General features: G+C 38.5%; 1 protein-coding gene across 2 annotated transcripts in view; it reads right to left on the minus strand.

Moving 5' to 3' along the window:
- LOC131075682 (eukaryotic translation initiation factor 2 subunit beta) overlaps positions 1 to 13,014 on the minus strand; it is an 80,540-nt gene extending 67,526 nt beyond the window's left edge. Inside the window, exons 1-2 of one of the 2 annotated variants that reach the window (XM_059218450.1) lie at positions 12,762 to 13,014; positions 12,611 to 12,662 (exon numbers count right to left, since the gene is read on the minus strand). In XM_059218450.1, coding sequence (XP_059074433.1) covers positions 12,611 to 12,662; positions 12,762 to 12,979 — 270 coding nt within the window. In that variant the 5' untranslated portion in view covers positions 12,980 to 13,014. The remainder of the gene's footprint in view (positions 1 to 12,610; positions 12,663 to 12,761) is intronic. The other variant, XM_059218451.1, reaches the window with a different exon arrangement.
- Positions 13,015 to 13,453: the final 439 nt, after the last annotated feature.

A 13,453-nucleotide genomic window follows, 5' to 3' on the forward strand; every position in this document is an offset into this window, starting at 1 on the left:
TCGTCGTGGTCTGTTACTCCGTTGGCAGACCAAATGGTCTCACATGTACAGCAGTGCCGTAAGGGGTCTTCCTTGCCGTCCCCTGTGAACTTTGGTAACTTTTGTTTGCTCGCCATCCCTTGTCATCTTCCTGGAGGCGGTTGCGTCTGTGTCTGTGTCTGTGTCCCTGCGCTGCTACCTCCAGTAGTGTTGGTGGTGTGTCCTGGAGGTACGGTGTTTTGCCTGTCGCCTGTGGCACCTACACCCGTACTGTTGCCCTCCCCTTCGTTTTGACACACTCCTACTCCTGCTTCCCGTTGGTGATCTTCACTCCGTGGCGTGAGGGATAAGTTCCTAAACTGATCCCGAGTCTCCTCGACTAGATTTCGCCGTAACCTTGTTTCTTCTAAAAATTCCTCGTGGCTCCGCGTCCTACGATGATCTGGCGACGCGTAGAAATTTTCGTCGGCCTCTGCACCTTCCGTGACACCTCCTTGGTTCCCCTCGGGCCCCCCTTCGGCAGGTCGTCCTTCGGCAAGTTGCCTTAGCCTCCGTCTTCGTTCTACTTGATGCTCCAGAATCAAAGCCCTCTGCGTGGCCTCCCACTCGTTCGTTCCCGGTTTTCTATTCCTATCTTTATTCAATAGGTTTGGCATTAATTGTCACACATCTCCATAACTTCTCAATTCTTAAATCAAAACATATCTTTATTAATTCATCTGCTCAAGTACAACTCGTGTCAATGACACTTTTATTTGAAAATAAGAAGTTCACAGTTCAATTCCCTCCTGGCCTGGCGCCATCTCTCTCCGTGTCCCGTCAGCTGTTCTCCTCGTAGCGTTGCAGGATTTGTTGTCGTCGCTCCTCCTGGCAATCTCCTCCAGGTGGGCTTGTTGTGCCAGTGATGCCTCTGCAAGCAACCGGGGGAGGTGGTTCATCAACCGGTTTACTGTCGGGCTAACCTCCAGCGCTGTCCACACGGCACTTGGTGGGATTTCTACCCTACCTGGAGCAAAATTGAAAATTCTCGCGTTGTCGTGTCTTCTCCTGTATAAAGTTCTGTCCGCGCGTCGTCGGCATCCGGGTTTACTTCACCAACGGGTAGGCCCATTGTGTCTGTGCGCCATCCGTGTCTTCCGTTCCCGAGTTCGTCTAGGCAACGGCGCCAACTGTTTGCCCTCTCGGGTAAACGGTTAAATGCAGAAAGTAAATGCACAGAACATAATGGAAATACATTAAATAACCAGTCTCTATATTAATTCCACAGTCCATGTACAATAAGTGCTTATAACATTACATCTGACACGACTAACATTATGATGCTTCGAAGAAAAGGTACACAATATATAATACCCGAAGGGGCGCGACACAACCGTCGCGACTCCAACTAACTGACCGCCATAACTCATTATTACCGACGACAACATAAACATAATATTACAACATAACATAATGATTATTCCCGTCAACAATGAGAGTATAAAAAGCATGCTTGAATCCAATTATTCTAAGTCTCTAAACCACCAATATCAACACCAACAAATTCAATGGCCTGCCAAGATTACATAGGCATCTTAACTTCATCACTAACAACAGGACCCACACAAATTACGAAGGTTTTGAATATATAGCAAAAATTGTGTGCACCACCACTAATGCCAACTAAACACCCATTTGACATAGTCACTTCATCCTAAAATACAATATTGTGCCAATATTTAGTAGTCTTCTATCAAATCATGAATTATGCAGCCTTATAGTTGTCATTGTATCCAATAATACACATTTGTGACTATTGTGCTCAAGTTTCTTCCTCAATCATCAAAGATATGATAAATGTAGAACAAAGCAAAATTTAAAGGGACGGAATAAGTTTTCTACCAATCCAAGCTTCTAAATGGGCAACATTTCCAAATAATCTTACAAAAGAGCATTCACAAGCTCAACTCAACTTTTGAAATGCATACATCTATGCATGTCTCCACCATATAACATACATCTGCATAGAAAATTTATTCTTCCTCACAAAAAGGGGTGAATAAACAATTTTGTCTATCAATCCAATGTGGAAATAACAAATGCATAATTTAACAATCATCCTAACGAATTTATAATGTTATAACTATGTGTTTATCAAAAAAGGCCTTACATTCTTTAAAGTAATCAAACAATACCATATTTATGCAGCACAAAAAAAGTCAAAACATAGAGCAGATCATTGAATGATGACTAGTCCAAAGGCTTATTTAATCACTAGAGACCAACAAAAGAAGATACTCAATGGTTAACCCTTCATGCTTTTTTCTTCGAAGACTTTCTCATATGCTTCTTAGCCTACTCATAATATTTAATACCACCTCAATTTTAGAAATAGTGGAGGATAATGAACCCTATTCAACTTAAATATCAAGCTCAAACTTTTGTAGTTTAGATGGCCACAGTGGGATTTAGGAATACACGCATAATCAAATAAAAAAATCCACAAGCATTATAAAGAACATCAATATGTAGAGGAGTCAAGAAACACTAAAAAGAAAAATTACTTTACAAAATAGAATCACAATTGAATGAAATCTTTGATAAGGCAAGAGGCATTGCATCAATTTATGCATGTTAGGCCAACCCATTAAGGCACCAGCTCCAATACAACTATAACTGCAAGTTAAACATGCAAGACAAATTGTATGTGCAATTTTCGCCAACACCCTATACATAACCCGATGGTATTCCACAAGTATTAGTAAATCATATGGGTTCTTCATGATGGGCTTTCCATATTGTGACATCTCTCTTGAAACACAACATGTAGGGCCAAAAGAAGAAGTCATTCACAAGACAAACCTCTTGAAAGAAAAAAGGCCTTAACATCCCCTTTAATGATGACATCGAACAACTTGAGCAGCTCACCTAAGCTAGTAAACTTCACTCCATCAAGGACATTCATGAAGATATCCACAATCTAATCATCAATATTCAAAAAACCAAAATCTAACATATCTAAGATGTATTTTAAATTAAGGTGTTGATGGTCCTCATTGTGCTTCAACCCACACTGTCAACAATATTTTTAACAATTAAACAATGCATTTGTTATCCTCAAAGAAAAATGGATTTCTCACGAAATACCAAATTCGCATTGTGGTCATGGATGCATGCCATCTCTTTTGTGTCAATCAACTCCTTAAAACTCTACCTCAATATTTGATTGATGAAAAGCCTTTAATTTTCGCTTATCCCTAATCCTAGAGTATACATGTGATTATGAGTACTCAACTTGTGGCTACCTTAACTCCTAATTAAGTCATATTATCATTATTATATTGCTATTTAGTTATTTAGTTGGCCTTGGGCCTATATAGTCATATTCAAATGGTCTTGGATGATAGCCTAGGCATAAGTATGGTAAATATAGGAGATAGTGAGTCTTATTTTGACATCAAATTGTGAAGTGTGTTCTCATTGGAGATATTTGGAGGTTTGCCATCTCGAAGTGGTCTGTTATTCTCAACTATTATAAATCATTTGCAGCATATTTCATACTATCTTCCTCTTTGTGCAACTTATTTCGTAACAATTTCTTATGAAATCATGAAACATGTCAAAAAAAGATGGACCACACATCCAAATGCAAAACTTTGCTCATCTAGGTCTCTTGCCCAGTCTTCGTTAGTACAGCATATTAAGCACTCGTCACCATCTTATGTATACATGATCACCCACTAAGTAGCACCTTAAAATGCCTCAAAATCCTCATAGCAGCTTCTTAATGGCTCTTCTTGAGATCCTACAATAAGATTAAATAGAACAATCTCGCCAATATAAATCAAGTAGAATAGGCTGCCAATGAGTTGCCTATACAAAGTAGCACCAAAGTGCAATGTAGAGCATTGTGTAAACAAATTAACTCCAAAGTGATATTCAATAAAGGGGAATGAGCAATAAAAGTTAAATTTTTTCAATAAATAAAATGTCTAATTCATTTGGAGATAAAGATTCCCTTATCCAATTGCATAACCTATTTCCCAAAAAAAATGCAATAACCCAAGTTCAATCATCTCGAACATTTTCTTCAACTCAATTCTTCAAACCATAGATCAAAGAAGTACATTCCATTTCATGATTAAATCAACATTTAGGATCACAATCAAAATATGCTTATCTACATTCTCCAAAATAAAATTGTGAAGATCTAAATCTACCAAAATAAAATTGTGAAGATCTAAAATCCCGCAGATAACCAATGGGAGTTGTGCTTTATCTACGGATGATAAAGTCTTGGATCATATACCTGAGGTTTTTGGAGAGTCTAAGGAGGAAGATGGGGATGACGAAATTGATATCGCAGAGATAAGCAATATTGAACAATCGGTGCCGATGGAAGGACGGCAAGGGAAGGACAACAAAGGTAGGAAAACAAACAAACAGAAAAGGGAGGAGGAGGCAGTCGGAAAGGGATTGATGAGTGTGTCGGAGTTTCTCAAATGGAAGAGTACCAAGGGAGCTCAAGGCTCCCTTGGGAATCAATGAGGATCCTTAGCTGGAATTTCAGGGGTCTAGGGGCACCTGACAAGCGTAGGATGGTGAAACACCATCTTGGCAATGCAATCTGCGACATAGTCTTGCTTCAAGAAACAAAATGCGGAATCACGAATGGTGAAAAGTTCATCAAGTATTGTAGAAACTGGACTAGTTCTTTTCAGGCTCCAGAGGGGTCATCGGGAGGTTTGGGACTTCTATGGAATCCAAACACAGTCAATATAACTAATATAGGTAAAAGTAAACATTGGATCTCAGCACATGTACAATGCAAATTCTCATCCACATTTTTCGCAATTTGGAACATATACGGGCCGATTTATTCACAGGAGAAACGTTTATTATGGGAGGAGCTAAGCGAACAGATCAGAAATTTGGGAACTAACAATTATATTCTAGGGGGCGATTTCAATGCTATTTTGGACCCATCTGAAGAGAAAGGAGGCACAAATAAAATCAGCAGGGATATGGTGGAATTCAGAGACTTCATTCAAGGGATTGATGCTGTGGATTGTATTCCATTAGAAGAATGGTTCACTTGGACAAACAAAAGGATGGGCTTCACCAATATTGCGGAGCGTTTGGATAGATTCTTGACCCGAACAAAATGGATCACGGAGGGAATACCAATCAGTGCAAACACTCTTCCTTATTGTCTGTCGGATCATTTTCCCATTATGTTGGAAATGGGCTCGGAAGTTGATCGAGGGGGTGGCTATTTCAAATTCCAGAACATGTGGTGGAGAGAAAATTCTCTCAAGGAAAAAACCATCAACGGATGGTGGAAGGAATGCTCGCACATAAAAGGTACGCCAAGCTTCTATTTAGTTAGAAAACTTAATTTCATAAAAAATAGAATTAAGGTGTGGAACAAGGAAACATTCAAAAACATCTTTGATGAGAAGGACCGAGTTGAAAGGGAATTAGATGATTTAAGCAGGAAAATCATGGATAAAGGGATGAGTAAGGTGGATTTTATTAATGAGAAAAATCTAAAGGAAAGATTTACGGAATTACTCATTAGGGAGGAAATATACTGGAGGGGTAAGGCGAGGGAATTATGGATAAAAGATGGTGATAAAAATACAAAATATTTCCACTCCTTTGTTAAAGCAAGACAAGCATTTAATCAGATTAGCGAGATTACCTTGGAGGATGGGCACAGGCTGCAAAATAGGAATGAAATTGGACAAGCTGCGGTTGAATACTTTTATGATATTTTCAATGATAAACTCAGAGATCCTGCAGTTGGGAGTGAGGAGATACTGGAGGCTATTCCTAGACTAGTCTTGATAGAAGACAACGCTATGATGATGGCTCCCTTCACACTAGAGGAAGTTAAGATGGTTGTTTTCGGTCTGGACCCGAACAAAGCCCCGAGACCGGATGGTTTCCCTACGCGTTTTTATCAAAATTGTTGGGACTTTATTAAGGAGGATATTTGGAAAGTATTGGAGGATGTGAGAAAGAAGGAGAGATTTGTAAGAGAAATAAATAACACAGTCTTGGTAGTAATTCCAAAGAAGGCTGATGCTAATTCACTAGAAGCTTTTAGGCCAATTGCGTTGTGCAACACAATATACAAGATAATCACCAAAGCCTTTGCTAACAGACTCAAACTTCTCCTACCCAAGCTCATCTCTGAAGAACAAAATGGTTTCACTCCTGGCCGGGAAATCGTGGATAGCATCATACTCACGGCTGAAATCCTGCACTCGATAATCACAGAGAAAATGAAAGCCATGGTAATCAAGCTTGATATATCAAAAGCCTACGACAAGGTACGGTGGAAATTTCTTGATGAGGTATTGGAGAGGTTTGGGTTTGATGTGAAATGGAGACAAATGATTAGTTTTTGTCTTAGTTTTGTGCACTTCTCTGTTGCGGTCAATGGAGGGGTGTTTGATTTTTTTGAAAGCACTAATGGTTTGAGGCAAGGGGACCCCATCTCCCTGGCGTTGTTTGTACTAATGGCTGAAGCTTTGAGTCAACTCATTCACAAGAAGAGGGAATCAGGTTGTTGGAAGGGGTTGGGAATCCAGGAAGGACTTACCCCAATCACACACTCCCAATTTGCGGATGACACAAGCTTGATCGGAGAAGCCTCACTAAGGGAAGCAGAGGTAATAAAGGAGACATTAAGGTTGTATGCTAATGCCACAGGACAGAGAATTAATGATGAGAAAACAAAGATTTCTCTTTAATACAAAAAGACCGTTACAAAACAAAATTGTGCAAAAATTGGGTTGGAAATTGGGAACGCTTCCATCAAAATACCTTGGTGTCCCTATGTTCTCAGGAGCCTCCAGGCCTAAGTTGTGGGAAGAACTCATTACCAAGTGTAGAGTTAAAACGGAGATATGGAAGAACAAGTGGCTTGCTCTACCGGGTAGGATCCATTTAATCAAGTCCATTTTATCAGCAATGCCAATTTATGCAATGTCGTGCTTTAAACTTTCGATCAAAGCTATCAGAGCTTTGGAGAGCTTTTTGAAAAAAATTCTATGGGAAGGGGTAAAAGATAAAAAAAAGATTCCACTACTAAACTGGGAGATTGCATGCAAATCAAAAGAAGGTGGTGGTGCTAGACTGAGAAAGATGGAATTACAAAATTTAACCTTGGGGGCTAAGCTGGTGTGGAAAATGTATAGATATCCGAATAAGGTATGGTGTCAAATTATGCAAAAAAAGTACTTGGATAATGATGACCTTGCGAGGATTTTGACAATTAGCACTAACAGAAACGGGTCAGCTGTATGGAAGTTCATTAAAGAGTGTAGGCATCTAATCACTGACCACTTGTCCTGTAAAGTTGGTAATGGCTGCAAAGCCAAATTTTGGCATGATTAATGGAATGGATATGAGACTGTAAAGAGTTGTTTTGATGATCAGAATTGGATCGATGAGGTGGAAAGATGTTATGGTAAATTTGTTGTCGATTATGTTGTGGAGAATCCACGAGGGAGTGGCATCTATGGGTGGAAAGAAATCAAAACGGATGGTATGACAATGGATAATCAGGTAAGAATAGCTGAAATCATGAAACAAAGGAGAATATCAATCAACAAGGAGGAAGATGAAATAATCTGGTGTGCAGCCCGGTCGGGGGAATATAAGGTTAAGTTAGGATACCAAATTCAAACTATAGATCAAGAGAAATGTGAATGGCCTGCAAGCTTATGCTGGGATAAATTGGTGGCTCCACGAGCGGGGCCTTTCTATGGACTACTATGCATTGTAGAATACTCACTGGAGAAAGGCTGAAGAAATATGGAATAAATGGACCCACTAGATGTGTGCTATGCAAAGCTGATGAGGAGACAACGGGGCATTTGTTCTACGACTGCAAGTTCGCAAAAGACTATTGGGATTAGACTCAGGAAAACCTCGAATGGCAGACAGCGTCTAATGAGGACTTCAAGAGCCATATCATTAGGTGGCCTGCCTCAAAGAATAATTCACTCTGGGGCTCGCTTTGGGTAATCATCCCTTCAGCGGTGGTATGGCAAATCTAGAAAGAGTGTAATAGAAGGATATTTGAGGATAAAGAATTGACTGTGTCCACTATTATTGAAAAAATAAGAGGAATGGTTACAGAATTGGCGTCCGTTAAGGCTTATGGTAGGAAAATTGAATACATCACAAGATGGGATAAAGATGTGCAGATGAGATGGGGATCTTTAATACCACCTAATATTATTGTCAACCCCAAACACAATAAGAGGCTGAATGCCAGATGGGAAGTCCCAGAGCCTGGGCGATACAAATTGAATTTCGATGGGGCTGCCAAAGGGAATCCGGGTGAGGCTGGGTATGGATGCATAATTAGAAATAGTAGGGGTGAGATGGTAGTAGGTATCTCAGGATACTTGGGTATTGCGAGTAATAACGTTGCAGAGTTCATTGCGTTGGAGAGAGGTTTGAAATATTGTGTGGAAAACCGGATTCTCCCTCTGGAAATTGAAGGAGACTCACAGATAGCAGTCAGCACAACCAAGAGCGGTATCACACAGAATTGGAAATTGGGAAGATGTTTAAAGTCCATTGTGGAATTATTGAAAAAAATCCCGGAATATATAGTGACTCATGTGTACCGCGAGGCAAACTCAAGTGCGGATCATCTGGCGAATATGGGTGTAGAGTCTAAAGGGGAAAGAGAAGAAATCATCATCGAAGGACACAGTGCAGAGCTCTCAAGGATTGTAAGGGACGATATGGTACGTGCATTGTAGAACACTAGAGAGGGTATAGGCTAAAAACAAGGGACTTTGTATGTCGAGAAGAGCGACTACGGGGGTGCAAACTCTCCTTTATCATTCTCGATAAGTGAAACATGGATAGATTCAGCTATTACTGTTGATTCAAAACAATGGTACAAAGCTCGAGCTTCGGAAAAGATAAGGCCTCGCTGGATAAAGATTTTGAGGACTAGCAGACTGTTTGATGCAAATGGGGCCTTATTGAGGGCATACGATACTCAGGGCTCCATGAGTTGTTTATGATATAAGGGACAATGTAACGAAGAAAGGATGCATTCGAGTCTTGAGGTGCAGAGATAGTTCATCATTTCGGATTAAGTTGCATGTGTAGGGACGAAAACTTCCAAGAGCAGTGCAGGAGGCTATTTCCCACGAATGATAGAGCCCACGATGCAGTGTGGAGATTGGTGGCATCCATCCTTGGCGGTGGAAGACACTAGTGTGACGGGTTTGTGCATGAGGCAATGATCTGCCCAATGATAGATATCTTGGGATCGAAGGAAGTATGCATTCAGAGGATAGATGGCTTCGTCCGTGCGATGGATGGGCAGGTCGTTGCTAACGAGATATTGAGTCTGGATTCGGACAAATGGGTTAGCCTGTTGGGTATCTACTTCAACACGGTCAACTATGTCTCCTCAGATTCGAATAACGACTCAGACCATGAGGATGAAGAAAGAGATTGTGCCAAGAAGGAGAAGAAAAAGAAGAAGTCCCTGATAGAAGATGCATGGGAGGTCTACCGGATTGGGGTCATCAACAAGAATTTTGCCCCCTTCCAACGGCTACTGAACAGAGATGATCGTTGGCTCTCGACGGCCTCTGTGGGCAAGGTAATGGAGGTTGGAGCACACCTAGCCATCATCCTACAGGCACTGTAAACTTGCTTGAAATTGTTTTCTTTTTGTTGTTTCCTTTAGGTATAACCCTAGGATTGGATGTAGGGATCTGAATCTGGGTGGGTCTAATCTATGATGTAAGGGAGCTAGCCCCCTTTTGGCTAGTACTTATCTATTAAAAAAAATTTAAAAAAAACCTTGTGAAATGAAAAACTTGTCATAGTGGCTTATGAAGCCTACACACTGGTGTTGGAATCAGCATGCTAATCAGCAATTTAGGTTGTTCAATATAGATTTGCCCCAAAAAATCCCAATTAATAAATGTACTCTTCACATCCATTCAGTCCACTTCACAAGCATTTTCGTATTGTGAGAGATAGAAGTATACATACAAACTCAATCTTGGCCACCAAAGCATTTATCTCCCAATACTCAATAGAATACCTCCTCCTATGAGTATCCCTCTTCAATAATCAATAGAATACCCTCTTCCAATAGTCAACAAAGTACCATGTTATCTTCACATCTATTTGGTGCACTTCCTAGCCATATTGCATTGCAAGAGAAGAAGTATATGCACAAGCTCAATCTTGTCCATATGAGCATTTGTCTCCTAATAGTCAATAGAATACTCTCCTCCTATGAACATCCCTTTACCTTATACATCTCAATGGACCTATCCAAATTGACCTTGATCTAGTAAGTACACTTGCACTTCACAATGTTCTTTCCATTGGATTAGGTCAATTTTGTTCTCCATCAAGAAATTGAACTCCTTCAATTATTGCAACAAAATACTTTGTAAGGTATTATCCCTTTTCCACACCCTTGATGTAACAAAGGACCACAACCTAGAGAATTTTAATCCCTACTCTCCAACACCATGTTGATTTAAAAATCATTGGCCCATGATCAAACATTAAAGGAACTCCACAAGTATTAATAACTCAAAGTGTGTTTGTAAAAGTTTTCTATTTTCCTTTACATTCAAGTATATTTCTTTTTCCTACACATATTCAAGCTTGCTTAGTTTATACTAAGTGGTAGTAATGTGAGTACATGCCATCTTCTATAAAAGACATACGTGTAACTCCCACCTATTCTTGATAGTTGGCATTACTATTCTCTTTGATATATATGCCACCTCTCTAAAAAAGTTGTTCATCTTTTATCAAGTATGTGTAACTATTTGTTCAACATCTTCCTAGCAGACGTGACTCCAACATATTTCCGGTAGTTGGGGTTACTCCTATTGGTTGTATTTGCCACACTTATGTCCATATATACTCCACTCATCACTCATTTCTAGCGATGTAGAGTGATTTTTATGTTGTTTGTGTATCTCTTGTATTGTTAGCAACTAGCTTTATTTTGCTATTTCAATTCTAGGATCATTTCTTATAATAGTTCTTTTATCTTATCTTGCAATACATCTTGAATAGTTGTTTGCTTAAAATCTAACAAAGGGTACCAACAAGATGGTTTTTCACATTGAAACAACCAAATCCATAATGTTGTAGACTACGAGCATTAATTATGTGACAAAAACATGCATGCTACGAGAGCAATTACTAGCTAATTGGTAGAAGTTGTCTTCATTAACACCAAAGGAAACAACTTGGAAATTGTCATTCGTGCCTTTATTCAAAAACATAACCTCGTGAAAGTCTGACTTCTTGCTTTAGTATATGAAATGGACATGCTAAGGAGGTTGGATTACAAATCCTATAATAGAGCAACTAACAAGAGTTCCACATTTTTCATTACTAGGATTTGTGTAGTGTACAAATATATCAATGCATTGTACAACACATTGAATGAAGTAATTAAATTTGAAAGAGTGTGCCCAGCTTACAATTGTGTCCTATTTGTTGTATCTAAGAATAAAATGAATCTACAAATCGAACATTTAAAGTAATCTATTATGTTTCAATGGTTTACTCCCCAGCTAGTGATGTCAACAAAATATTTTTTGCCCTAGATAAAAGCATATCCACTTGCATTCCACCATTATGTACTTCGTTGATTTGTTTTGATTCAATAGCATATTGAACTAGTTTCGTTTGTGGATCTGCAGTAATACTTATTGTTTGGGTTGGAAATCAAATCCCTTCAATTTTTGCTTCCATCAAAATGATTAAATTACTCATCAAAACTAGAAGAATTGCTAGTTTGTTTTTACTTCTGTTCATGTCGAAGATGGCCCAAATAATGCCATGAGGGAACGCCTTCTAGTGCCTAGGGGTGAATATTCTTGTGCGTCTCCCTCCTTTGACAAAAGAGAGCATACACGCACTAAAGGACCTCATGTTGACTTCAGATCATTTATGCACTCAACAATTAGTATCTTTAAGTCGAGGAGGGATCCTAGTAAAAGAAAAGAATTAGAAGAAAAAACCAAAGGCCTATAGAGAAAATGGCATCGAAGGAAAGTCACAAAGTCTTTCAAATAAAAACGTCTTCCCAATTCTCCTCTTCTGAAATCTCTCTGAGCTGGCTTCTCTTGGGGCTTGTGATTTGTTTATCCAAAATGTAAGGTTCCCCGTCTCTTTACTCATGAGATTTACTTTTACACCGTTTTCTAAAGAAAGGTGTCGTTTATTTTTAGAACTATTCATAGTCTGGTTTGTGCATATTTGTCACAATAAAAAACTTAAAAAGAGAAAGCTAGAATTTATTTGCTGTATATTTATTCTGCGTTCTACAAAGATACATTTGTGTAGCCTATCCGTGCCGTGCTATTTAATATCGTTACCGGATGGTATACCCTTAGGGTTATGGAACTACTTTTACAGCTTAGAGCCTTGGCATTCCCACATCCATCAAACTTGTGTAAACGAATCATCTACTTTTACAGCTTAGAGCCTTGACATTCCTTTTTCAAAAAATTTATAACAATACATTATGATGGAATTTCCTGCGATTCCAGCATAAAATCACATCATGTATAAAGCCATTCAAAATAGCTAGCTAGCAAGATGGAAAGAGAAGACTCGCCTCAGAGACTTCTTCTTTCATTTCAGGAGGAGCTTCGTCGTCTGCCATCTTCCTTCAATACAACCCAACTGACCAAGGATTAGAAAAAACATTCTGCGGCGATAAAAATTAGTCAAAAATATTTTGAAGTTGTAGCTCCAAATCGATTTACCTCTGTTCCACCAAAGGCCACTGCAAAATCGTTAAAGATTCTTCACAACCCAAAAGAAAACCCTCGTTATTAAATAAACAGTCGGGAAAAATCAACCAACTTTCCTTACTCTCAATCTCAAAATAAATGGCGCCTCGGTTGTATTTAAGGATGATTAAAAACAGAGAAGTAACTTGGGTAATATGGCTGAATGGCGTATGCAGTTGTAATGCTGCCATGTATTCGGTATAAGCTTTTTTCCTTTGCGATTTTACTTTTGCGTGGGTATTATTTTTTTGACGTTTAAGATTTTAATAATTATTAATATTCGATATTATTAAGAATAAAATTATAAAATTTTAATTTTTTAAAATAAATTTATTAATATTGATATTTAGAAAGAATTTTCTTTTAGAAAAAAAAAAATTAAAATTAAAATTTTAATTTCAAATAATATATCGTTTAGAAATTATTAGGTAAATCGATTTTACATAACAGTTTTAATTAAAATTATAAATTTAAATATTAAAATTAATATTGGTGAATAAATGATTTTCACAATGATCTTAGTTTTTTTTATTTTTAAGATTTAGTGATTATTATAATAAATAAGTAATAATTGTGTAATCACAGTTCTCCTTGCCAACATTATTCGAAATGCAGGTGTCACAGCATTTCCATTACTAAACCATTTTGGTTGGTTCTCAATGAGC

The sequence above is a fragment of the Cryptomeria japonica genome, chromosome 3, assembly GCF_030272615.1.
Source record: "Cryptomeria japonica chromosome 3, Sugi_1.0, whole genome shotgun sequence".
Taxonomy (NCBI): domain Eukaryota; kingdom Viridiplantae; phylum Streptophyta; class Pinopsida; order Cupressales; family Cupressaceae; genus Cryptomeria; species Cryptomeria japonica.